The 27788-nt window shown below is 42.5% G+C and overlaps 1 protein-coding gene across 4 annotated transcripts; it reads right to left on the bottom strand.

Moving 5' to 3' along the window:
• On the bottom strand, nucleotides 1–27574 carry HMGXB4 (HMG-box containing 4). 4 transcript variants are annotated; one of them, XM_032492102.1, is made up of 13 exons: nucleotides 27481–27521; nucleotides 22833–22931; nucleotides 22384–22488; nucleotides 22042–22190; nucleotides 21604–21682; nucleotides 21382–21496; nucleotides 19868–20823; nucleotides 9303–9384; nucleotides 8315–8379; nucleotides 7378–7483; nucleotides 6289–6458; nucleotides 2130–2252; nucleotides 1–1658 (listed from the first exon to the last, which is right to left on the bottom strand). In XM_032492102.1, the coding sequence occupies exons 7-13, from the start codon at nucleotides 20753–20755 to the stop codon at nucleotides 1614–1616; spliced, it is 1479 nt and encodes a 492-aa protein (XP_032347993.1). In that variant the 5' UTR covers nucleotides 20756–20823; nucleotides 21382–21496; nucleotides 21604–21682; nucleotides 22042–22190; nucleotides 22384–22488; nucleotides 22833–22931; nucleotides 27481–27521; the 3' UTR covers nucleotides 1–1613. The 4 variants fall into 4 exon arrangements, with proteins under 4 accessions (XP_032347993.1, XP_006191651.1, XP_014420571.1 ...); XM_006191589.3 differs by lacking the exons at nucleotides 21382–21496; nucleotides 22384–22488 and having other exon boundaries at nucleotides 27481–27574; XM_014565085.2 differs by lacking the exons at nucleotides 22384–22488; nucleotides 22833–22931 and having other exon boundaries at nucleotides 27481–27559.
• Between the last annotated feature and the right edge of the window lie 214 nt (nucleotides 27575–27788).

Raw genomic sequence — 27788 nt, 5'->3', positions numbered from 1 at the left:
CTCATGATTTTGGTTCCCAAACATTCCTGTTTCCTCAATTAAATTTCAAAATTGCTCTGAGGTGAGAAAGGCATTCAGTACCCAGAATACCTTTAAGAAACACAGCCTTGTGACCACACTGGTGGGAAGGAAGGAAAGAATTAAATAGGATGCAGGCTGGCTGCACTGCCCTCAGAGATCTACTTTGATGCTGCAGTGCTCCGTCCAGGCCAAGGGAAGAAAGCACAGCGATCTCAGAGCTTGGTTCTGACGTGGAATCACACACCAAATTTAAAAACAACCCTGAAGCACTCAACTGTCTTCTTTGGAACTGGGAAGCAAAAGTTTGGTTCTTTGGAAATGAGGGCAGCTGGGAATGGTAACATTCCTTTTTATTTTACTTTCTTGACATTATTGAATCAGAAAGGATTAGAATCCCAACATAATGATTCCTTTGTGAGGCACAAATACCTTAACGTGTAAATGATTTGGAGTTTTCAGAGGGGACCAGAGGAAGGAAGAAAGGAAGAAATGAAAATCTGTTATCTTCCACATGCTGTTGCTGGTGGAGGCTCTTGTTTTTAAATTATATATACAGAAATTTACAGGATAAATTAAAATCTAAGAGAGTTTAAAGAGTTAAATACACATAATTAAAACACATTCACACGCGCACATAAATAAACCTACACGAGAATAGAGTACGTTTTTTTTTGCAATTCGTTTTCGTGTGGAATGCAGAACACTCTATCTGCCCAGCAGGGGAGCCAATGAGAAGAACCCAGGAATCAGGCTGGGCAAAGTGCACCTTCTACAACCACCAAACAACTCAGCCACAGAACCGTGAGTGAAGCTGACGCTGCCAAGGGAGGTACCAGCTCTTGGTCCTGCAGACCAAGTATCCCGGGTCAGCTCACAGTATAGGCCGTTCAGCTGCTGGCACTGACAGCTTTACCCTCGCCAGGGCTCACAGAACTCCTTGGCCCCTACTGAGGCTGCCAATGGTACCAATGATTATAATGAACTAAGACGTGGACACTGGTAGAGCAGGAATTGGAATGAACCCCCTACTAAGTTCACTTAAACCATTGCAATAGCTTTAAGATGGGCACGATTTTATCACCTCCCACCTAGGTCACCTCAAGTTGAAAAGCTTTGTACTTTCAGTTAACTGACATCTTCCCATAATCTTTCCCATCACACTTCAGACTGTTAAGACAGGTAAGGCAAATGGTCAGTGATGGGTCTGGAGGTACAACTGAGTTTGGAAAAAAATCACATTTTAGCTGTCCATAACGAGATGCACTTGGCATCCAGAACAAGCCCCCAGGCCCCAAGTTACATTGATTTTTAAGGCAGATTTATCCACCACAGGAGAAGTAAGAATCCCAAGCCCATATTCATGCCAAGGTTTTCCTCTTGGCTAAACCTTTGCCATTTCATAAAATTATTAAAAGCAAAGTAGTTACAGTCTTATGTATATATTGTACATTTTATATATATATATATGTATATGCATATATATAAAAATTTAAAACCTATACCCAGAGGCCAGCGAAAGGATCTGGAACAGTCATATATACACAAACCAGCAATGGGGGGGGATAAGGTTTCTGTCCCAGGAGGCTTTATGGTCAGAGTCCAGGCATGATGTAAGCAATGTTGTCTAGTGTGTTTGACTGCAAAACAAGGGAAAAAGGTTCAGTGAAGAGGACTTTTCCTTAGTTCTCTGAGACATATTTCATTGTTCAGGGGAGGGAGATGGAAAGAAAGACTAGAGTTAGAGGAAACGGGGGGAGATGAAGATAGTCTCCTGTTGTCTTTATGCTAGGAGCTTGTTTGCTGACTTCTCCAGTTAATCCTAGTAAAATAGAGGCAGAAGACTCCTGTGCTTTGTAGAAAAGCAAACAGGAAACACAGGATTGAAGTACCTTAAAGGCTAGAACGCTTCTCTCCAAAGGAGAGATGTCTTAGGACATGGCACGCTTTCTGTTTCACTGAAAGCCCATGTTCCACGGGCTGACAGCTGAAGGCAGTGCTACATCCAGGAAGCTTTATGAGCTTGCGCCTGATAGAACTCATTAAGGCAGGGCCTCTCTGGCTCCCTGGAGGTCTGGCCCCCAAAATCCAAGGAAACAAGGAAAACTCACCAAAACCTGTTTGGGACAGCCATTCAACTCAGGTAGCTGTGTGGTCAGACACGCCAAGGGGCCAAGCGCACAGATGATGGAGTCCAGAAGCACGGACAGACTGCCAGACACAGCCACCATGCCCTGAAAGGGACAGCGTTAGATGAGAGGAGGTTGTAACTCGGATCACACTCCTGCTGCTCCTCCAGGTTCTGGGTGACTTCCTCACATGGTTCTTTAAGTCTCAGGCAGTTCTGTGAAACTTGCAGTGGTTTTGGAAGGGATCTGCTTTGATAACTCAATACATTCCCAGGTTTCCTTTCTATATTCCTAACCCATCTTACCCTCTGTGTGACCTTGGGTTAGTCATTTAAGAAGAGTTAAAAAAAAAATCTATACTTAAAAATAGTAAAAAATGCCTTATCTACTCTGGAGAGCTGCTGAGATTTGCAGAGACCACGTATGCAAAAGTATTTTTCTTATATTAGCTCAAGTGTGATGGCTGAGAATTCTACAGCCCTGCACATTAACATCCAATATAGACACATACATTCTCCACGTATAGCTGATGACGCCACTTTCTGACAGCTGATGGTACTTTTCTTTTTTTAACATTTGACAAATCATACAATTCACATTGTCTATATCTCTGTGATTCAAAGAGATAAGAAATGAGACTGCTTGCTGCAAACACTGCTCCCCAGCTCTTGTATAATCTGCTTTGACTAGAAATACGATGAGGACCTGTCACCTCGGGAGGCAGCAGAGCTGAGTCCTTCAGAGAATGAGCTCAATACTGCTGGTCCAGAACCTGGCTGCCCCACACACTGAAAGGGGCACGCTGCTTCCTGTGTTGTGCCTGTAAAACAGTACTAACAGCGTCTGCAGCACGGAGGGGATTAAGTGAGATGATAAAGTATCAGGAACAATGACTATTATTACCAACACCACCATCTCCAAAACTGTATTTCTGGCTGCCTGCTAGGTCTTTCATTTTGGTTATTTCTCAGTCTCAACATGCTGTAAAGAGAGATACCCTACCCTTCCTCCTAGCATCCCTTCCTCTGCTAGTCACCACCATTCACTGCGACTGCCCAGTCTCAAGGCCTTCCCGCCACTGATTCTTCCTTCCCTCACCCTCCTTGTCCAGTGTCTCCCCCTCCTTCCAAGGCAGGCAGTAGAGCAAAGGGTTAAGAGCATGGACCCTGAGGTCATGCCACCAAACTCAAGGCAGTGTTTCAGCACAGAGAGGCTAAACTCCAGAGAATGTTCCCTAACCTCTCTGTTTTCCCTTCTATAAAATAAGGGAATACAAATTCTGCTTCACAGAGTTGCAATGTGAATTGAAAGAAAGAATCCATGTACAGCACGCTGAATGGCTGAGTGAGCATTCATTGAAAGATAGCAATTAGATATCCCATTACTTTTGCTCTGCAGAGAATTATAGCTAATATTTTATGCCTGACTCTCCCAATGGATTATAAGCAACCTGAGGGCAGGAACCAAGTCCTATTCTTTTTTTTATAACCTCCCAATAATTCCTGGTGTTCCACATAGAGTAAGCTCTCAGTAAATATCTGCTGCATTAAAATAAAGTCTTTGTCATGTCTAGACTAGATTATTGTTATAATTTTCCCCCAATTCTGGTCTCTTTTCACTCCCGATCTAAAATAGATGATATTCTCAGAGAAAACCAAATGAGAGCTCTGATCATTCCTCCCTACTCAAAAATTCTCTGCGGTTTCTGAATAGTCACTTTCCTCTTTAATTTGGACTATACCCTTAATATTTAGCCTTCCCCCATCTTGTGCATTGCATGTTCTAGTTTTTCATCATTTTAGCATGAAATAAAACCTAAAGTGGAACCCCAAAAAACAGCTAAAAGGTCTGGTTAAAGTGGGGATGGAGGCCTCTTCACCCATCTCTGCATGCAAGGCTGAGAAACAGATATATGCTGTTTTCTTGGTTTAAAACCTCTCTCTCCAGTATCTCCATGATATGAAATCCTGCTCACTCTTTCAGGTCCAGCTGGAACACCACTTTCCTTCCACAAAGCCTCTCCTGACTCCCCTAGCTCTCTTGAACCTTGCTCTGACTGCTTCAGGTGCCATGAACAACAGAACGAGGGCGGCCTTAGAAGTGAGGCAAGCTGGGCTCTGTCACAGGTAGTTGCATAAACTTGGAATAATAGTCACTTAATTTCATTAGGCTTCAGGTATTTAATCTTTAAATGAGGAAACTGTATAAATCAGTGTTCCTTAAAGCATAGCACGTTTACTGCTTCTAGGTGGCATAGAGGTGAACGTTAATTATTTGATATACATCAATTTTGATTAGAATATCACACTCGTGATATTGAGGATATCATTGTGAAAGCATGGATATATTTATTTAATTAAAAATGTAATGTAAATAACAGTGTAAGTGGTATGTGGAAATTGCAAAATTGTGAAGATCTATGTGAATGATTAAAGCCTGGGAAAAGTGGAGTAGGGGGAGAATGGGGAGTTACTGCTGACACACAGTAGGGGGTTTCTTTTGGGGGTAAGGAAAATGACGTTGAATTAGACAGTAGTAATGGAGCCACCGATCTGTGACTATACTAAAAGCCACGAAATTCTACATTTTAAAAGGTAAACTTTATGGTGTATGAATTATACCTCAATAAGACTGTTACGTTAAAAAAAGAGTGGACTAGAGATTCTGTAATATTCTTTCCCTTTTCTGGTCAATATATATATATGTAACTTTTCTATAGCAACTGCTCACAGAAGCTGCCTTCTTTTTTTTGCTAATTATGTATCTATTCTTTATTTCCAATTAGTCTGTAAGTTTCCTGATGATAGGAAATTATCGGGAAGCTATTCAGATTTTCTGCTCCCCTCAATTTTTGAAATAATGCCTAAGTACCTAACAAATCTTTGCTGAACTGAATAGAAATGTCAGGGAGAAATCTGGAATATGGAAGGTGAACAAAACAAATCATTCTTAATTTTAACGTTTTTAGGAAACATAAGAATGTCTAAATATGAAAAATAGATAAGGATTCCTGAATATTTTATTCAGGAAATATTTATATCTACTCAAATACTTGAGCTTACAAGAAAGTAGTTGTTTTGACACTTACTGAATTTTTAGAAACTAGTCAAAGAACTTAGACAAAGCTTCGTTTCTTGTGGCCTTTGGAATTTTGTTTTTATTTTTATTTATTTATCTTTTTGGGGGTGCAGGTAATTTGACTGACTGACTGACTGACTGACTGACTTATTTACGTCTTTATTTTTAACGGAGGTACTGGGGATTGAACCCAGGACCTGGTACATCCTAAGCATGTGATCTACCACTGAGCTGTACCCACTCCCTGGTATTTTGTTTGATGAATAATAATTCAGCTTCCATATAGAAGCAAGTGAATAGTTTCATATTCCTACACTGATTTCTCAGCTGAAAAATGGCTTCAGTAGCTTAGACTGATTTCTTTTCTGAAATATCTTATTAGGACCCAGTGGAAAACTGAAATACTACATACTGAGTGAGCCCAGGGGCAACATGATTAGAAACTGAATATAGTAATGGCAATGGAACACGACAGCTTTGTAGGATAAGTGATTTTGAAATTAAAGCTTAAAAGGACAAAGATCTCCTTAGGGTACTAGCACTATGTAATTCAAGTGCAGAGTAATGAGGAGCTTGAGAACCTTAACCTTTCCCTTGCTGCCTATTTTCAAAGCTGTAGAGGAACTCTTCATCCCCTGTACAACCTAATCTGCCTATTCAAAACCCTGTTGGAAATGCACAGAAAAATTCAAAATGAATTTGCAGTAAAAATGATCAAAGCATCCATGGGATGTGGACTCATTTTTTCCATTGCATTTTTAAAAAATAAAAATGAATGACAGGACTATATGTCAATTATATCTCAATAAAACTGGGGGGAAAAAGTTACAGAGTATTCTAACTTCCTTCTGTGCCATTGTTTCAGTAGGACAGTATTAGCATAACCTTGGAGAGCCAGTAGGTAGATGCCGAATCTCCAGACGTCTCTATTACCATCTATCTTCTTTATCACTGTATCCTGAGCACCTGGCATAATCCAGCACACAGTAGTTGCTCAATCAACGTATGTGAGTAAATGGATTCAAATTGTATTGGCAGCTGGAGTCGTGCCGCTCGTCCTCACCTCAGTTTCCTGCAGGCGGTGTCCAATGAGGCTCAGGGACTCTCCCAGCAACTGGAGATGAGCAGCCACATCGATGGGCTCTGTCTCAGGGGCTTTGGCTGGCGAGGCGGGTAACAGCATGGTGGTGGGTGGAGATTTCTTTTGGGGTGACAGTATTCCTGCAGAGGAAGCTGAGAACAGAGACAAATAAAGCTTGCCTACGGCCTCCAACACCACAAAAATGTTCTTCCTAACTTTCCCCTTTTATGATCTCTACCAGGCATTAACAAAACTATGGACTGCGGGCCAAATCTGGTTCGTGACTGCTTGTGCTTGGCCTGTGAGCTAAGATGGATTTTAGATTTTTAAATGGTTGTAGGAAAAACAAAGAGTAATACATGACAGAGAATGCATATGGCCCTCAGACCTAAAATATTTACTCTCTGGCCCTTGACAGAAAGCTTTGCTAACTTCTGATTTACATTTTCTAAATTTGGGGGGCAAATTTTAATATTCAGTAATAATACTGTGAAGGAAAAGCTGGGCTGGTCTAACAAGATAACTCACAGGTCTAGGAATGTGAAGGAGAGGCTGGGCTGGGCTAACAAGATAACTCACAAGTCTAAGTATTGGAATACTGATCTGAGTTCTGCTGGACTAACTTGTAAATCTAAGTTTATCAGTGTTGGTTTGCTGTTTATGTTTTTTGCTAGCCAGCTGGATTTTCAAAGACACATATCTGGCTTTGGAATGTTGGTTTGCTGCCTCCCTGCCTCCACTTTTATGATGATAATGCTGCTAAAGCTGTTCCATGCCTATTGGCCAAATACCCCAAGCTTGTACTTTACCCTATAAAACCTCATGCGCACGTCTTGGAGGTGCTCAGATCTTCGGAGCAGAAGCCCCTCTGAGCCCGCCGGCGTAATACATCTGAGTACTCCAACCCTCAGAGTGGTGCTTGTTTCTTGACTGGTGTGTCGTTTCCGTAACAATACCTACATATCAAGATCTGCTTCTAACACAGGCTGCTCTCCCAGTTTACTAGTAAGGGAGCAGAAGTCACAGTTTTCGAGGGAAAAGCAGGAAAACCAGAGAGGGTGTGGTCACTACCTTTCACTTTCATGGAACCTTCTGAGCTGGAGGCTTTTCTTTTCACAGTTGTAGCTTCTGCTTTGTTCTGTTTGTGTTGCAGATACTGAGCTTTTTGCTTCCAAATCTGCAATCAGATCAGGGCAAAAATACATTACAAAGGGCAAAAAAAAAAAAAAAAAAGTAAAAGGGAAAGCAGTCTTGGAAGAGGAGGATGAAGACAAGAAGGAGAGTGGAGGGGAGCAGACAGAGGGTTGGCGTTAACTCTGAAGCTGGAGGGTCATTGAACAGGCTTCAGACAGCGAAGACAGTAATATCTTAGCTGAACATCCCTCCGTGCTGAAGGTCAGATGGCAGCACCCAGTCTGAGATCACTCTAAGGGTCGAAATGTAAAATCAGAGAGGAAACATCTGCCTCAGTCTAATGTCCAACCTGCACGTGGGCAACACCAACAGTACAACGATGACACGAAAACAGGAACTAATCTACCTGGGTGAAACACATAATAGCTGTTTCATCCAGATGAGCTGTATCTTAAAGCAAGGAGGTAATTCTAATTCCTAGAGCATCTTCATGTCATCTAATTGGAAAATGACTGTGAATAATTCAGATATGACTGTTTATTCATTCTTAATAGCTTCTTGATAGTAAGGGATACTGGTTGATGAGGATGATGACCTGGAATCTACCTACCAGGTAAACACTGTCCTGTGTTTCTATTATTGGCTCAATGTAAGGTTGCTAGGAGAAAATTAGATCAGTTTAGAAAAGACAGCCTCCCTGCAGCTAAATCCTCACCTAGAGTGAACTGGCACCAACCAGTTCACTGCCCTCTGCTAAACCATTTCCCACCGATTTTACTTTTTTCCACTATTTTCAGTGTTGTTTGGGACAGTCTATAGAATTATACATTTTGGAAGGCACAAAGCAAAAACATGTCTGTACAAGTATACTTACCAGTTTGTCCTTTTCTGGCAACTGCTTCCACACCTCAGCCAGTTTTTTACTAAGCTCCCCAAAATCTGGCATAAAAGAGTAAAAAATATAACTGGATACAGTAAAAGTTTAACCATAAACAACACAGAAGATTGATTAGAGCAAACATTGGTAAAACGGTTTGAAGATCAGATTTAAATAGCACAAGATTCTGTTAGAAAACCAACCAAACCCCATCACTTTTCTTGATTCTTTTCTAGAAGGAAGGGGCTGTTTTGGTGGTCATGAGACAAGACTCAAATTCTCACACATCTACTCTCTAAGGATTTATTCCTTAAGCATCTTTCTGGTATCTTTTAATTGATCCCACGAAACAGGGCTTATCAACTTAGGTTAAAGAAAACATGTTATGCAGAATTTGATAAAGATGTTAGATTTTGACCAAATTTCTGAGAGCTCAGAAATAAAGAATTCCCCTAGAGCAGCTCAGAAGCGATCTTCCAGATGTGTAATGCTGTCCTTCCACGTGTACGGCAAGGTCACACTTTACAAAGTATATTCGTGGCTTTTACGGGGCTTCATCTGTGCTACACAACAGCTCTGGTGAGGTTGAGAAGCTAGCTCACCCGTTAGGCAACTGAGGTTTGTAGAGCTTAAGTGATGTGTCTACAGTTTGAATTGTAGCTCTCACCTCAGTAACTTCTAACACAGAGACAAACATAAACAATATAACATGCCATCTCACTCTAACTTCAAACCCAAGGGCAGTTTAAGCAAAAGGTCAACTGTAAAATCTTGGAAATAAACAACTGCATGTTTAGCACTGTGCTTTACGGACGGGGTAAACTAAGACAAAATCTAAAGGGACTTGCACAACTGAGGAGAGAAATGAGATTTGTGTTCTTTTCATACTATGGGAAGAATATGCCTGTTGACCGACTGAATTAACTGCACTGCTTCAGAGATACAAATGGAAAGTAAAAAAGCTAAAGATGAGAAATGTTCTTACCTATGCCTGGGTGGTCAGCCACAATGGTTACACGATACTCTTTACAGAACACCTGATAGGCCGACATGTTCTTCTTTTTTGGCTAGTCCACATAAAAATAGAACAGGACAAAACTTCATGAGAACACAAGTTGAGTAACCTTGCATTTATGGAACAAAACAGAAAAGTTACCTACACTTTTCCATCAAGACTGTTCTGAACGACTAACCGGCTCTCCTAAACAGGAAAATTAATTTTTAATCCATGTTTCTTATGGCTCAGAGATGAGTATCAGTTTTAGTCTTAGAAGGTAAAAATCACATGCTAAATTATTTTTAGATTTTTCAGGTTGTTGCACTTACTTGATAATTATTTGTAAAGTCCTCCATTCTTCCCACATACAATCTCATGTTATGAATTTCTTTTAGAGTTAAGTGCTAAGAAAATCTTTACTTCTTCTGGGGTGTGTATTTTTTGCCTTCTTTGAAAGTAAGAACCACATAATTTCCCCTTACTTTGAGGCCAGGAAGCCAAGAGCCAAATTTATGTTCATATCGTTCCTCTGGTTTTGATTTCTAATCTTATAATTTTCCAGATCCTGCTTTTACTGTCGCTTGTAGTTTATCATTATTTTACTATTCACATACTTGTGGTCCTAGGTGAGAAGCAGATAAATAACCGAGAACAATTCTTTGGTAGTCAGTGTAAGATGAACCTCTTTCTCTCAACAAGCTGCTTGGTACTACTTGAATTATGTTTATTCTTCACTGCATTATGACAACTCCAAAAGCAACACATGTTTTTTGAGGAACAAAAACAAAATATGCTTTTAAAGCCAGTTCAGCAAGGGATATATAAAACAATAGATTACATTCTCTATTACTATACATTCCATTTTACAGTTATCTATAGACTGAGGAAAAAACCTCGAGAAGTATTCCCACCTGAAAAGGTGCATTAGATGGCATCTGTCCAAACCTCTCATCCTGAGGATGAGAAAAAGGAAACTCTGAAAAATAGTGACTTGCCTGAGTCCCACAACTACGCCAGCCATAACACCAGAATGGCTGCAGCCCAGGAAGCCTGACTTCTAGGGCTACGTGTTAGGGGCCAAAGAAAACAAATACGTTGCTTCCTTACAGAAAAGGTTCCTATTTAAAAAGATGATCCCTTTTAACCTTTGACGTTTTCAGTACGGCTTTCCTGAAACCCTCATCTGTAAGTATCAAAATATGGTGAGTCCTCTATCTCCTCCCAAGAGAGTACTTTCTGGTCCTGCAGTTATTATAATGACAGGAACGTTTAGGGCTTTAAAAGCTACTGGGAACTTCTGTTCACCTTAAGAGTCGTATTTTATGACCCAAACAAACCAACAAACAACACAGTCCTGTCTCATGACTAGAGTTGCAGCTTGTTTTAAATTAAGCCTGATGACACACTTTGTTCACCTTAGTTCTTAATGTCTTCATAAAAAAAACTACTGTCAAAGGCCAAAGACTAGCCAAAACTTATGACAAAACAAAACAAAAAAACACTTGTGTGATGGCTCTGACTTTAATTCCAAAAGGAATTCTAAAACCATTTTTGAAGAGTGGAAACATTCCTGAAACACCTTCCCAAGTAGCTGCTTTGAATGAGAGACAGCCCTTCTTTGGATATAAAAATCATGGCATGTTTGTTATAAATTTAGCTTCAAAAATTTTAGACTAATCTTTTTAAAGCAGCTTATCCATTGACCTGACTTGGCCATATTATAAAACTTGCAAGGAATTTTAACAATGTTTTCTCAAACATGCTATAATACTGTGAAAGGTTAATGCTCTCTATTCCACAAGGCAATCTATAGCTATAATATAAAATTAGGACTACCTTTACAAAATTAATCATGACTCTCATTCAATAAATTAGATCCAAATCCACATACTGAAGAGAGGGTCCTCTCATATCTCTTATAAGGGACTTTATTCAATTACGTAGAAAATACACGAGTATTTATTGAGTACCTGTCCTGGGTACAGTGGTAGTTAAGAGGATGAGCTTTTGAAGCCCAGATCTTATTCTAAGGCTGTCAAGCAGCATAAAATACTGGAAAACATATGACATTTAAAGTTTAAAGGCCTACCATCTTTTCTCAGCTTCACCTTATACTAATTATATGATCCTGAATAGAACACCTGAGAAGTGGATAGCTGTTCTGACATATGGTATTAAAAGTATTTCAATGACCAAGAAGGAAAAGCAGACTAAAATGAAGGAGACTATAAGGGAAACAGAAAAAAAGTAACCTATCAAAGTCCTCTGCCATTCATTTATTAATACATATTTGCTAAGCATCCACTATGTGTCAGACGTAGGGAAAACAGCCAAGGATCAGACACATAATCTAAGAGATAAGACAGATAAACATGTCATCATAATAAAATCAACAACATTGTAGGGGAAGTACTGGGTGTTACAGAACATGTAATAGAAGTGCTTTAGCTAATTAGGCAGTCAAGCGGTATTTAATCTAAACCCAAAAGCTGCGTAGACTTAGCCAGGTGAAGAACAGTTAAGGGTGTTCTGGGCAGAGGGAACAACATGTGGTAACACTCATCGAAGGGGTAAGAGATGATGTCAGCGAAGTAGGAAGCGCTTAGAGGTGGATGCCTTGTAACCTGTATTAAAGAGCATGGACTCTAATGTAAAAAAAGAAAAAAGAAGACACTAATGAACTCATCCACAAAACAGATACAGACTCACAGACATAATAGACAATCTTACGGTTACCAGGGGAAAAGGGGGTGAGAAGGGATAAATTGGGAGTTCGAGATCTGAAAATATTAACTACTATATATAAAAACAGATAAAAAACAAATTTCTTCTGTATAGCACAGGGAACTATATTCAATATCTTGTAGTAACCTATAATGAAAAAGAATTATGAAAACAAATATCTGTATGACTGACACTGTACACCAGAAATTGACACATTGTAACTGAGTATACATCAATTTAAAAAAAAAAAAGACTATGGGCTCTGCTGGAAAGAAGTGATTCAAGTACTTTAAGCTTCCAGAAGCCACGTGGTCAGGATGCACTTCAGGACCCTGGAGAATGCCCTGGGAAGAGCAGGAGTGGGGGCAGGAAGCCCAATCGGGGGCTGCTGCAGGAGTGCCTGGGAGGGATGGTGAAGGCCCACAGCCAAGACAGTGGGGATGCAGAAAAGCAAATATATGGAAAGGGCGGGAGAAGGGAAAGGATTTATTGGAGATAATGTGGCAAAACAGAAAGAGCCTGGGCCTTGGAGGCCAACAGAGCTAAGTGAAAATCCACCGCACTACTTACTAGCTACCCCAGCTGCTTTATTTCCCTGAGCTTTAGTTTCCCTACAAGTAAAAGTTGGATAAAAAGGTGGGAACTAGCCAGTATTTGGTACTGCAGTAGGTACTGAGTAACGTTATCTCTGTGGTAGGCGGAATTCCAAGATGGTGCCCAAGATTTCCGTCCCTGGTGTTCACAGACCCGCCCCTGGACATGAGCAGGACTGGTGAATCTGAGGGGCTGTTGCTCCCGTGATCGTGTTATGTTATGTTATATGGCAAAAGGGACTCTGCAGATGTAATAAAGGTCCCCGATTGAGTTGAATCTGAGCGAATCAAAAGGGAGATTATCTGGAGTGGGCCTGACCTTATCCAGTGAGCCCTTAAAAGAGGTAAGACCCAGCAGCAGACACTCTCCTGCTGGCCTTGGACCCGAAGATGAGTTGCTATGAGTCCTACAGCTCCAAGGAACTGAATGTTGCCAACAACCTGGACAAGGGCCTGCAGCTCAGATGAGAAACCAGTTCTAGCCAACACCTGGATTCAGTCTCATGAGATGGAGCAGAGAAACTGGCTGAGCCCTATCTGGGCTTGATCTATAGAACTGCGAGATAATAAATGCAGGTCTTCTTAAACTGCTGAATTTGTGGTAATTTGTTACACCACAGTAGAAAACTGCTATGAATTCTTTTCTATTCCCTCTCTATTTTTCAAAATAGAAGCTGTGGCTTCCAAGAAGCCAATACAAGATTTTTTTAAAAAATAGCAATTCTGGTGAAGGCTAATGGGGTGAAATTATTTGACCTAAATCAGACAAAAACAAACAACCCCTCCCCCCCAAAACAACAAACCACAGCAGCAAGGCCTTTGCTTTAAACATGCCATTTACATAGTAAAGGTCCTATTTTCGGTATTCTCCTGGTGGAGCCAGTCCTGTTCAGAGATGCAACAGAAGTGAGTTCTAGGGGCTGCATTTCCTTTATTAATTTAGTAGCAGCTTCATATCCCCAAATGCTCTAAGTGCTGTAATCCTTCCAAATCCCCCTTTATTGGGCCCAAGATAAAACAAAGTGGCACTACAAATACATGAGCTCATGTCAGTTTTATATTTGGCCATGAGAGAGAGAGGGAGGTAAGGACTGACGAGTCTGGGTGATTCTGCTCTAAGAACCTATTCCTTGGATTGAGTGAGACAGAGTATAAATCTGCCTTCCCCAGACAGTTCCTGGATGCCTCCCTCAGTGTGTGCAACTCACTACCCCAGTGTGATTCTCATGTTGGTAGCTGACACAACTTAAAAAATAAAATAAAACTATGGCTCCTTAACATATGCCAATGACTTAATCTGGTGCCGAAGAGAGAAAAACCCGGCTGCACTGGGCTGACTTTCTGCTGGACTGAGAATCTGTTGGCCTTCATCATGCAGCCGCCTTAAGAGATTTTCAAGGGAAACTCGAACAGTTTTCATTGTCTGTGCTGACCTTAGAACCTACCCATCATGCTCTAAGATGCAACTCCAGCCTACGGACCCAAAGTTTGGAATTCAAGCCTAACGGTTTAATTTTTTCCAGAGCATAGGCATTTTTCTAAATTAATAGTTAGAAATAACACAAATAATGGCTGATCTCTAGACATACAAAACTTTTCCACATGATTCTAAATGCAAGACCAGTAATTCTACCCTAGACTTTCTAAGGCAAGAATGAGAAAACATACATTATGTCAAGTGAATCACAGGGGTTACATTTAGATCTAATCTGGGCTCTCCTTTAACAAAATGTTAATATTTCAAAAACTTGGATACTTTATTATTAGCAGCAAATGACTGGCAACAAATCCACTTAAGTGTAACTCACAAGGTTGTAATTTTATAGCCAGAACCTCCTTTTAAATGTTTGATGACATATGTCACAATATCAAGATCTATATTAAGAGCAATTTCTTACTGCTTTTTATAAAGCAGTCACACTTAATTCCTTTAGATCACAGAACTCTGAGAAAGTCTGATGAAAATGCCTCTTCAAGTGCATCTATGACCCCAGTTTAATAACATACTTTAAAGGATAAAACATCTCAGGGTTAAGGCAAAATATAATTTATGAAACTTAAAAATAGAACTTGGCTTTCTTCTGCTGATGACAGGAACCCAGTCTCTTCACTGACATGAATACCATGTAGGAGACGCTCTCACCTAGGTTTTACCTGTAGAAACTCATTTAAGCCTCCTAACAAACCTACGAGGTACATTCCATCATTATTGACATTTTACAGATGAGAAACTGAGATCCAGTCATTTGCTGAGGGAGTGGCAGGGCCACCATCTGATGCTCTTCTGAACTAACTTGACTGAAATCCCCAAATCTGATCTGGCTAAAGGACAGGGTGCCAGAGAAGCAAAGTTTCCACACCAAAGCTTTTATTTTAACTATTCTGAATGGAAAACTATTTCTGCTCTCTCTCATAATATACCACTGCATAGAATTTAAACATTCCTTCTGTATGGTGGAAAGAGCATGGATCCTGCAACCAGAAAAACCTGGGCTTAAATTTCTCTTCTGCCACTAATCAGGTGTGTGTTCCAGGGGCAGGTAATTTCACTTCTTGGAGCTTATTTCTGTGAAATGGCGATAGTAAGACCTACACATGATGGGGTGCTTGTGAAAATTCACCGATATACCATAGATAAAAAACTTAGTGTGGTGCTTAGAACCTATGAACAACTCCATACATTTCGCTGTTATTCTTGTAATTTACTGACCATTACTCTACTGCCCTCTCCTAGAGGGCAGCAACTCTTCCTGTCTTCCACCCATTACTTTGAACCTTCTGCTAACGTCCTGGGGAATTCTGAACATCCTATGCCCCTTGTATCTCAGTGCCTGCCCTCACATGCACTTTTCACTCCCTGACTGAAATGCCTGCTCCTCCTTTCCACCCGATAACTCCTATTTGGCCTTAAGATTCAATTCAGGTGGTATCTCCCCTGAAACCTTCTCTGACACTCAGAGGCCTTCCTCAGCATTCTGCACACGTCTCTGCTGACGTTCAACATGCTGGACACTTCCCAACCTCGCTTACTACACCCTGAGCTCTTTGAGAGCTGACACTGGGTCTTATTCATCTTTGTATCCATAGCACCTGGCGAGTGCCTGGCACAAAGTGCAGAATAAATATGTACTGAATGCACAGCAGAGCCCCAGAGCTGTATGTGTAAAGGGCAGTGCACACGTTCACTTGGATTACCTTGGCTGATTTTCACAACACTCTTCTATGTGAAGCAGGCTGGGTGCTAGTTCACTATGCTATGAAGAAAAGATCAGGGTCAGAGTGGTCCAGGGGCTCGTCTCCAGCCAACGTTCCTTCCCCCAGTGCCCATGAAGTGCTCCACGAGCTAGAGGAAATTCACTCTATAGCATCTGCTTTTGCTCCTCAGACACCCTGTTTTCTCTTTGGTTTTTAACTGTTTTCCAAACAGGTGGTAACTGCAGAGTTTGCTTCCTAAAAGGTGGATGTTAATATTAAAAGGCAAAAGAAAACAGAAATGAAACCATAAAAGCATAGTCTCCTTGCTTGGTCTAATATGTGAAATGAGTGGTTGAAAAAAAAAGTTTTAAAAAGATATTTTCAAGTATATTTTATGCTTCCAAAGAGCTCGGGATGAAAGCAAGTCATTGCAACAGCAGCTATCTGCTGAGCCAGGCCGTGGGCTAAGCATGTCACACGTACACCTAGGTCAGTTTAAGTAACCCCATTTCACAAGTGAGCAGGGAAGTGAGGAAGCAACCTCAAGGGAACAAAGCTAGTAAGTAGCAAAGAGACCAAGAACCCAAGTCTGCTGTACCCGGGTCCAAGCTTTCAGCCACTTCGTTACAACATCTTTATGTCTCAATAGGCCAAATCGCTGACTCCAGGACACCCTATCAGTTTCCCTTAACCTAGAACCTCCTATTAGCTTCACTAAGGGTGCGTTACGGGGCTGGGTAACCCTCTTTTACAGGTTTGGAGAGGCATGCGTGATAGTGGAAAGAGTCCAGGCTCGGGGTTAAAGGCCTCTATTAAAATTCACGTCCTTTCTTTCCAGCTGCTTCCTCCATCAAAGGGGGCTACCAATTCCTGTCAGTCATGACCGCTCTGTGTGCACAAGTGCCCAGGAAAGCCTGGCACACAACAGGCTCTCAAAAGATGGCACTGACTAACCGGAACCACTGACTGCTATTGTTACTCAACCTCAGTTTTACCAGAGAGAATCTACATAATACCAGGACAAGTCTAGTTTTATCTCAGAATTTAGTTTATTAGTAGATTAACAGTAATGTCTGAGTGTGCCAGGCACCAGGCCACCAGGCCAGCCTTCGTTTGCTTGGAGGAAATGAGAACATTCTGGAAACACACAGGTAAGTGAAGGTGTGCCTCTGAAGTGGCAACATCACAGCTCTTATTTGAGCAGCAGTGAATCGGCTTTTACTGATTTACTAAAACCCAAAGCAAGGTGTCTTTTGAAATGTTACCACAGCCTGCTCCTCCAGTATAAACCAAAACCCCAACTTCAAAGGGATGATCTTAAAGGGGGAATGAAGCTTCAAGACATTACCATCTGACTTCTCTACTCCTCCTAGAAAGCAGGATTCAACCACAAAGAAACAAACAGGCAAACAAATTTTAAACATCCAAAAAACCACTCCCAAAACACAACTCAACACTGAAAGTGCCACTGTTCACCAGGGAGACAGTGCAACTTCCCTTCTTTGTATCAGTCAAAACTCTCCAGTGAAAGATCCCCCCACTGCCTTCACTTCTCACTCTAGTGTGAACTCTGTCAGACACCTGGCTTCCATTCTCCCCACTACACTTGAACTCCTGTCTTCTCAGGCATGAGACCAATCTATTCTTGAAACGGTCTGTCCCTTGCTTCCGTGACACTAAGCCCTCTCTGGTTTCCCCTCCAGCACAGGGCCCCTCCTCCCACCCAGGGCCCTTGTGTGTCTGCTACAAGAGGCCGCTCTGGGCTCCATCACTTCTCATCCCGGTCCTCTTGGGTCTTATGGTCGAACATAAAGGAGTAAGGATCCACTGAGGATGTTGAACAGATGCCTGTTGTCATCCAAGTGGTACTTAGGTTTATTCTGGCATCAGTGTAAGACTCACCGTGTGGGGGAAGAAATGGAAAGGGAGCCATGTATTACATTAAGTACAGAGAGGGATGAGGCAGTGGTGAGAGAGGGCATAAAGATGTGGAAGTTATTAAGGAGGACGAATATCAGGTTCAACACCTGAGTGGAAGTACTGGGGGCTGGGCAGGGAAGAGGGAAATGTAAAAGTGAACCTTAAGTTTGGAAAACAAAATTAGAACAGCAGTTGGCTGTAAGGGTGAGGACTGACTGGGAAGGGGTATGAGAAATACCTCTGGGTATCTGGAATGAGGATAATATCTGTATCTTCATGGAGATTTCGTCACACAGGTGTGTGAACTTACCAAAACTCATCAAATGGTACACTCAACATTTGTGCATTTTACCATGTGTGAATTTTACCTAAAAAAAGCTCTGAAAACAAATGTTGAGTTTAAGTTAATAATATGCAAGCTGAAGTAGAGAGATGAAGTTTATGATGCCTACAACTTACTTTAAGATACATTAACAAAGGTAAGATGGATTGATGGAAAGATGAATGATAAAGCAAACAGCAAAATATGAACTGTAGAATCTCAATGGGTGGCATATGGTGTTCACTGTACAATTCTTTCAATGCTTTTTGTTTGAAAAATTTCATAATGAAGTACTGAGAAAAATGATAAGCATGTGGTTTTGAGTTTGGGTTGGCTGGCAGGACATGGGGATTACAGAAGGAGATGGAGGAGGAGATGCAGGTTTGGAGTCTGGATGATGAGCTGAGTTAGTGACACAAGGGTCTGAAGTACCCAAGGCATCCAGGCAGAAATACTGATCAGACGGCTGGAAACAAAGGACGAGGGTTCAGCTGTTTTGCTACGCTGCTTCCTGACCATCTCTCTGCCTCCACGTGCCCCCTTCTGCTGAAATCCTTTTTCTTCTCTGAGCTATCCCTGACCATCCTGCCCCCTCACACTGAGCGCTGTAAGATTAGTTTACGGCATTCTCATATATCACTAGAATGGAGGTTCTCAGAATACACCCATTCTTACACAGGATACGTACTATTTCATGAAACAGTTTTCAAATAAACAAATGAATAAAACCTGACCCAGTATGTGACCAGCCAGTTATGTTATGCTTATGTTGATTCTTAGCTTGGGAGGCTTTTTTTTTACTTTCTTAAAAGGCTGTCTTACTAGTGGGGAAAATAACTTGCACGTCAAATTTTAGACTGAAATGAAATTGCTAATCCCATATTCTTAATATATTTGATTTTCTCTTTCTTAGTTGCTTTTTTTTCAGACTTTATGTAACATTTTCACTTTGCAGAACTACAAAGGAAGAAAATGGTTGTCCTTAGGTGGCAAAACTATGATTTTTTTCTTTCTTACTATTCTGAATTTCTAAATTTCTAAAAAAATTGTATATTACTTTGATAATCGGGGGGCGGGGAGGCGGGTAGTTTATTTTTTAAAGGAAACCTGTAATGACATAGTCATGAGCCCGGAAAGTACAACTGCTAGAAAATTTCTTGAGTTGTGAGAAAGAAATCAAATCTTGGGGGCTAAGTTCTCATTCCTATCTCCTCTACAAGCAGTGAGCTCCCTGAGGTCAAGGGCTACATCCTGCTCATCCTTCCACCTCTTAACGCCAATGGTAGCACTGGGCCTGCCAAACAGGAAGCGCTCAAATAGTGGGAGAACACATCTTTGACACTAAAAATACCAGAAAGTAGCCAACATCGGTTAGTGAAAAGCCGTTAGTTTATTCTGTTAACTCGCTCATTATTCTCCTAATTTTGAAAATCTGTTTCTCAAGATGAACTCACAGGATACCTTTGCACACTGGCCCAGGCAGACTGTGCTGCTGAGTGAAAGAAACTGGGTTTGGCTCCTTCTGTGAATTCTAAGGGCAGGTCAGAATAAGCGTTGGTATTTCTAAACCTCTGCTTGGCACAGTGGGAGAACGACTCTATCAAGAAAACCCATGAATAATTAAGATGGCACCTATTTTTGTACCACTGGTCCATTTCATACTTGACATCATTCCAGCAGATTTACCTTGCTGCATCCCTGACGGTTCACCTCAGCTGCTTAATTCCAAGTCCACTTACTACTGTCGGGGAAAAGCCTGCTTCACCTCCTACGCATCATACTTTAAAAAAATGCCTTACCTTGTCTCCTCTCTCGCGCTCTCTGTCCTTCTCCTCTCTCTTCTTCTTTTTCTCACTGTGCCCATCTGCATGGAGGCCCGGAAGTGGTGGGGGAGGAGCTGCTGCTCCGGGGTACGGGGTGCTGGGAGGAGGGCCAGGTGGTGCTGGGACCTCTCCCACGGCTGCGGCGGGAAGCCCTGAACTTCTCTTGGACTTGGAGTGTCGCTTCTCTTTATGCTTCTCCTTGTCCTTCTTCTTTTTGCTCTTCTTTGACTTCTTTTTCTTCTTGATTTCCCGGTAAGAATCATCTATCACTAACTCCCCCGCCTCTAGCTCCCCACCCGAGGAGGAGTCTGACTCCACGAGAATAGGTTCTAGCCCTGAAAGGTCAAGGTTAGCATTGTGGGATTCTGGGAACTGGGAGGCATCAGCCCCACAGCCTTCAGGGCCGGGAGATGAACGCGGGTCTGAGGAGGATTTGTGCTTCTTCCGGGCTGTTTTCAGGAAGCTCTGTAACTCGTGTCCTAGGAGTAAAGCACCTTGCTCATCGCGAGCTGACTTCTTAGAGGATTTTTTCACAGTCGCTTGTTGAGAGGGGTACTGAAAAGACTCCTCATCAACCGAGCTGCTTCCCTTCTCTTTTGGTGAGAGAATGAGTTTCATCTTTAAGCCATCGGGCTCACGAAGGGTCAGAGTCTCTGTGTTCACATAGAGCGGTTTCATTTTTTTGGATTTATGGGAACCACCATCCTCCAGGGATGGTTCCCCACCGCTTCCACTTACTTTCTTCCTGTGGTGTTCCTTTTTACTCTCTGAATGGCTTGAAGAACTAGAGGATTTTTCTCCTGTCTTTTTGGAGGGCTTGGTGCCTGCTGCCAGTGGTGAAGTGATAGCTTTCAACAGGTCCATGGCTGTATCAGCAGACTGCGGGCTGGACTTTTTCTTTTTCTTCTGTGACGATTCCAAAGACGAAATATCTAGAAATAATCAAGAGGAGTGATGTCCACATGACAGAGCAACTTCCAACCAGTTTCCTCTCTCACCAAAAGCACCCAAGTAAGATGAGGAGGAGGCTAACAGGAATGGTTTGAGGGGAGGCCCTTCGACTGATTCCTAACATTCAGAGACGATGCCCACGTGCTTCTTGGCTTGGTAGATTCTGCCTCTGACCCTGGAGACAGTTCTTGCCACTAATGTTGTTTCTCTTCACTGAGTCTTCGCAAGCAACCAAAGAGAGCATACCCCGAAGAATGGACCATAGCTGTGGGATTACGAGTAGTTACAATTTAGATTACACTGCAGACAGAGTATCATTTATTCCTGTGTTCAGGACAAATCCATTCTAGGAAAGAGTTAGTCTCATCAGCTATGTGTATAACAGAGCTAAGAAAAACTGGTCTTGTCAGTGGAGATGTGCTGGACTGAGAACCCACAGGTGCAGGCCAGAGGGCCCAGGACTACATATGGCAAAAGGGACGCTCGGTAACAATGGGCACAAGATAAGTGGGTGATTGGGGGGAGAAGGAACCTGGTACCTGGTGTATCACAAATGAAGACTGTTCTTCTATGCTGAATCCTCCAAAATACCAGCCCTCCACCTCTCTCCTCCTTCACACTGGTTTATCGGCACTCAGAACAAGAACCACTGTCCTGTTAAATAGGCCACTGAGTCAGCAACATCTGGATCCCTCTCCCCTACCCCGACTCCAAGAACCAGAGATGTGTCTCTCCCACCTGCTGCCCTCTCCCAGCCTTACCTCCATAGTAGTAATCATCAGACGAGTGCTTCCTCTTCTTCTTGTGCGTGTCCGTCCCCAAGAAGTAAAGTTCACTATCCTGGAAATTAAAGAGGAAGAAGAGTTGACCAAGAATAAGATGACGAGGCAAAGGCAGTTTGGAACCAATCCTGTTGCTTTCTTTACAAAAAATTACTTATTTTTATGGAAGTATAGTTGATTTACAATGCTGTGCTAGTTTCAGGTGTAGAGCAAAGTGATTCAGTTGGAACCAATCTTGTTTTTTGATGACTTCTGACTTTGGAAAATAAAGTAAAACACAGGAAATGGTAAAAATAGATGTGAATAATGTTTATGTCTTTTTGTAAACATTTTTAAAAGAAACTCCTTTCTTCAAATATTAGGAAATACGATACAAAATAGTTTAAAACTTTCCTAATTCAAATGTTTAGCATTTACCTTTAATTTCTTCTTGGAAGAATTCCTGACCTGAGCAGCGATTTCTTCCTCTTCCCTTAAAAAATCTTTGTAAGAGCGTTTCTTTTCTCGTTGGCTTCGGCCAGCAGCTAGCCCTATGTCCTCAAAGCTGTGATCACCATCAAAGCAATCTGAGCAGCACAGATTCATTTGGAAAGGAAATGATAGAGTCAAGTAAGTAACAAACAAATCGCCACATGTGTAACGCAACAGTCCCTCCATTTTCAAATTAACGTTACTCGATAAGTCCACTGGGATACAGGGCTAGATCCAAGGGGACAAGAGTATGTCTTGGTGGCTTGGCTGCAAATATAAGAATCAAACCTGAAGAAACAACGCTTCCACGCTATGCAAAGGCCCAGGGTGCATCCTCAGACATGGTTTCTTAGTTGTGATTTGGCAGGTGGACACAGACTTGCAGAGGTAAGGCTGAAAAGAATAAGGATTCATGTGCTGTGCTGCTCTGTGGGAGTCCACTGTGTGGTTCCTGTCCCCAGAGCCCTGCACACTGGAGCTGGCAAGGACCACGAGTGCTGCAGGGGCTCACCCCAATACACTACAGAGACTTATGTTTCAGACTCTTGTGTTGGAACCCTGTCCTGGTTTTCGTCTCCATGGGCCCAGTTTGGGGATGACGTGGAGTTTTAATAGCGCTCTGGCTCATCACTTGGGAGTCCAGGCTGTGATGGCCAGTCCTGGTCTCTATGTCCACGGGCTGCAAGGGCTGAAGAGGACACCCCCTTTGGAATGCTTCTCAGGTTAAGGGGTCATACCTTCTTTCTTCATGGAGTCATCATAAGCCATGGCGGTCCTGCAGGGCCTTTGAGAATGTGTCACTGTGTCCAGGCGCCTTCCCGTCTACAGGACCAGGTCTGAGAAACAAAGAAGGAAAACCCTCCTGTAATGCGAAATCACTGTGGAGAAGCAACCTTCCAGATGGAAATGCGCAGTGATCCAAGGGCAGACGGGAAGGGCGGCAAGAGATAAAGGAGCGTCTTGTCACCTCTGACTCTGTAAATATTCTGGGGCTGAAAGTGTAGGAAGTGCACTAGGCTTAATTTGATTTGATTCATGAATTAAAGCTGTTGTTGGAGGGGAGTATATAAAATACTTTCCACAGAAAAAAAATACTTCAAAATTAATGAGAATTTCTGAAATGCCAACAGGACTGACAACACTGAGACAGGTAAGAACTGACATTAAGTCAGAGGGATAGGTTCAATCATGGTTACAAAATGCACAGATAAAGCAGGATACAGAGGAAGACAGATTATACCCCACATTTGAGACCACAAAAACCTACCATCCGAATTGGTGATGGGCTAAAATCTATTGTATTACAATTTAAACAGAAATGACGAGTACATTACAGGGATATTAAAGATCTTTAGAGCATAATTCTTTTGGTTTGCATTTGGTTGGGCTATCTGAATTTGCTCAAAATCATGGAACTGTAAAAGTAGGCATACTTTTTATATTGCTTGGCCATAGGACAGCTTTTAACATTATTAAGCCTTTCTTAAAGGTTATAGGAGAAAATAAGGAGGAATTTTCCTTTGTCCACTGGTGATGGCATTTTTATCATTAAGATTTCACTAATTTGAAGAATTACTATCATTTAAAAGTTCTAAATGTTGCCTTAAATTGTTAAAATTACTTTTTCGGCATTCAAGTTTACATGTCCATTTTGACTTTGAGGATGACAAGCCATAAACTGCGCTCCAAGGTAAAGTTCTTCAAATACTTTTAGGACAGGAAATGTCACAATTCCTACAGGAAAAGTCTTTGCAGGAAATTTAAATATTCTATACTAAATATATTGAAAATGTCCTCATTCAGTTAGTGACATGCTTAAAAGCTGATGTGACTGCTCATTTACTGAAATTTTATTTTACCTTCATCACTATAATGGGGTTTAGAAATGCTGAAAGACACTTCAATGAGACATTGCCAACACCTCGAGGAAGGGATGGGTAATACTGAAGTACGTAACTTTTGTGAAAGAAAAGATGAATTAACAAAGGAAACTGTCGTAAGAGTCACATTTAAAATAACTCAAAGAAAAAAGGTCTAATTGCACAAGTCAGATAAAACACAATGCACACATATGCCTGAGTTGAAAACAGAAATATTACCAAGAATGATTTACAGGGAAGATTAAGAAACATAAAAAAGCATTTCTCCACTTCCCTAAGAAGTGGAATGAAGAATGGTCTTGGTCAAGGTAAGAGAAGCTTGAGTGAAGTGAAGACATGAAATGAACTGGGTTATTTTACAGATAGTTGGAGAATGGCTTACTCAAAGGGCTTTTCACAGGAAATCAAGGGGCTATAAGGTCAGGTCTCATGCAGAAATGTGAGGAGGCGAGATACATGTGACACAGCCAGTTTCCATGTTCCAGCAGTAGGCATTAAACTGTCTCAAACAGAAATTACTGTCATCCCCTTTCCACCCAAGGGGTGTAACTCCAAGGCGGGTTAAGGGAGGGGGAACACTATAGGGGATTATACCCACTCATCTGAAAATAGTATATCCTGTCACTGGTACTAAAGTAGTGAGTTTATTAGAAGAGTACAGGGACCCCATTAATTTTCACAGGCTGATAACGCCAAGAAATACCACAACTTGAGACCTCAAGTTAAACGTTTTCCATGCCAACGTGACTTTTGGCAAAGAACGTTTGAGAAATAATGGGGAAAAATATCTTAAATATTCAACATCATCAATGGGACCATCAATTTGTTGTCAGTAAGAAAATGCTCTTCTGTATGGAGACTGAGACTTATAACCAGGCCTTCCCTTTGGTAACATCAAAACTAACATAAAACAGAGCTGAACAGCTAACAGTCAGAATAGGAATAAGTACCTCTGAAGACAGTATGAGAAGGCAAACAATGATGTCACTGACTGGACTATGAAAAAGTGCTCATGGTCTCATAACCGACTGCTGTGAAAAACAACCAGTGGATGAAAAACATTGTAAAAGGGAACGGAAAACAAGGAGCTGATCCTCAGAGGCACAGAGCAGCACAGAAAACGTGTGCTGGTGTCAGCAACATGTATTAGAATTATAAATTAGAATTAGAATTCATAAAGACACTGAAGAGAGTTTTACAAATCAGAAGATTAAATAACCTTGGTAAAAAAAGAACAGGGCCTGAAGGCACGTCCAATTCACTAAAGAATTGGGACAGACAAGAGCTTAAAAAACTAAAATTAAACACAATCTCATTCACAGCTTGGGCAGACTGATGGACCCTGAACTTCTAGGTTCCTTAAAATCAGGATATTATTTCAGCCCAGGGCTCAGTTTTGGTTGCTGACTCATAGAAGAAAGATGAAACCAGATAAAGAAGTCTCAAGCAACAGTATGGAAGAAAGGCAGAGTTAAGGCAACATTTACATAAGATCAGATGACTCCCCTGATAGTCTTTCCAGGTCTTGAATATTATCCACGATAAATTCAGAGTTCAGGGTTAAGCAGCAGATTGCAAGGATTAATGAAAATGAAAAATATTAGGTTTGATATTCACATTAGAAGACAGAGGCCATAATTACATTAAATGTTGGCAAAAGTAGAACAGGTGTTAAAACTCATTCTCCTGAATTCCGTCATTTCGGAGTTGATAGAATTCAGTGCTGTCAACTTCAAGAGGCAGGGATAATTTTAAAATTATGTTCCTCTCAGTGGGCTAAGAAAAGACCACAGAAGTAATAGTTCATTATTTAATGTTGTTTATGGAAGTAAGAAACATGCCATCATAAAAAAAAGTGTACTTTTGAAAGGTGCAAATTATTAAGTGGCTCTTTTCGGATTTTTCTTCAGGAGATAAAAAAGGGGAGACAGAGCTGCTCTTCCACTTGTAGATAAGTATATGGGTCAGGTTCAGGCATTGCTTTCTGGATTATCAAAATAATCAGGGAGAAATCAAAAATCGTCAGATGCAGTACTTTGGTTATTTTGAAAATCCAAATTATAAATAGCGAAAAAAAAAAAGTTTTGGAAGGTGAATTTTTGACGTAATCTGAGCCCCAGCAATCACTCACAAACTTCTTCATCCCAGAATGTAAATGTGTATTGAAAAAGAAGAAACAAAGTAAGCCTGGAAACCGGGCAGTAAGTGAAATCCTGAGATCCAGGTCGAGTCCAATAGGAGAGCCTTGTTCAAGGTTCCGTGTTCTCTTCTTCCAGTCCTCCTCTCACGAACTCAAAGTGCCAGTCAGTGCAGGAAAAGGAAGATGCACGTCCAGCTGCTGCCAGTTTCTGAATTGTTGCTGTTACTTCTAGGATACTAGTAGGTGAGGTCTCATTTTCGTCGAGATTTCCTCCAATCTCAGCACACAGCGACTCCGAATTCTTGCCACTCCCTTCTCCAAGAACCTACCTATGCAGCACTCACAGCCCCTGCCAGCTCTGGAAACTGCAGAGATCCCGACAGCCTGGGATGGGGATTGAATCCTCTCATTGTAGTGCAATTAAGCGGAACCACGACCACCGCACAGATTGGCTGACAACACACATTTCCAAAAAAACCCAGCAGCAGAAATTTTGACAAGCCTTGTCCAATCAACAGGCTCTACTTTGGATTCAGTTTTTTAATTTATTCTGCTATGGGGAAATATAATCAGCCACCAGCTTAGCTATCAGGAAGCAGGGAGATAGATGTTTCTTCTTTGGCGTGATACAATATAAAGTGAAGTCTACCAGTAACAGCTATGGGGGGAAATGGGCCTGGACCGAGATCCCGCTAGGTAGGCACGTTCAAACTGGGTCGCGCGCAAAGAGTACACACCACACCGGGTTACTGCTACAAAGAGCCCCCAGGACCACCATTTTTGTGGCTCCCCACGGCAAACCTAAGGGATTCTCCCGGCAGTTCTGCAGCAACAGCTAGTTCGACAACGCTGTGCGAAGAGGAAAAGAAGAAAGCTCCTCGCGTCCTCTCCTGCCGGCCGCCGCCCCAGCCCTCCTGTCGCCCCGGCCCCCTCGCCCCTTGACAGCCCGGGGACCCCGCGTCCCGGCTCCCGAGCCGCACGGCGGCCCCTACCCGGGTTCCCGCGTCCCGGCGGCTCCGGCGCCCCCGAGGGCGGAGACGGCCCGGGCAGGGGGAGGGGCGGCCTCGGCCCGCAGGCCCCCGGGGCGGCCGCACGCCCCCTCCCGGCCCCGCAGCTTTCCCGCCTTCTCCATTTGAACAGCTCCCGCCCGCCTTCCTCCTTCGGCCCGCTCCAGCCCCTTCCCGGGGGCGGACTGCGGCCGCTACTCCAGTCCCCGGCTCGGCCCCTGGGCTAGGCCGCGACGGGCCCGGGGCGCCCTCGGAGCGGTGTCGCGGGCCCGAGGAGGCGGGTGGCGGCGGGGCGGGGCCGCTGCCGCCTGGGGGTGGGGGCCCAGCTCAGCCTCGTGGGGGCTCGGCTCGCCGCTACCTTCACTCCTCTCGCCCGGATCCCGCCTCAGCGCCGCCGACCGCCGCCATCTTGGAGAAGGAGAGAAAAGCGCGAGCGGCCAGGGAGCCTCAGTCGAGCCCAGAGCGCAGACTCCGCTCGGGAAGGGGAATCCCGCTGTTGCCAGAGCGCCGAGCTCATCGAATGAAACGCTGAAGTTGCTGAGCTCCGGAACGAGTATGTATTGAGAATTTTGCTCTGTGCCGGTCTTGGGTCAGAAACTCTGAGGAACATGATATCATTTGGTCCTCACTACATCCCTGTGAGGTAGGTTTTGTCACTTTTTACAG

Source organism: Camelus ferus, chromosome 12 (genome assembly GCF_009834535.1).
Source record: "Camelus ferus isolate YT-003-E chromosome 12, BCGSAC_Cfer_1.0, whole genome shotgun sequence".
NCBI classification, from domain to species: Eukaryota; Metazoa; Chordata; class Mammalia; order Artiodactyla; family Camelidae; genus Camelus; species Camelus ferus.
This window is presented reverse-complemented; position numbering and strand designations above follow the sequence as displayed.

Coding starts and splice junctions, on each gene's coding strand:
- HMGXB4 (XM_006191589.3), bottom strand. CDS start 22,863: ATGGCTTATGATGACTCCATGAAGAAAGAAG. Junction 6,459..7,377: donor AGGTTCCATGAAAGTGAAAG/GTAGTGACCACA, acceptor CTCTGTTCTCAG/CTTCCTCTGCAGGAATACTG. Junction 1,659..2,129: donor GCTGTCCCAAACAGGTTTTG/GTGAGTTTTCCT, acceptor CTTGTTTTGCAG/TCAAACACACTAGACAACAT.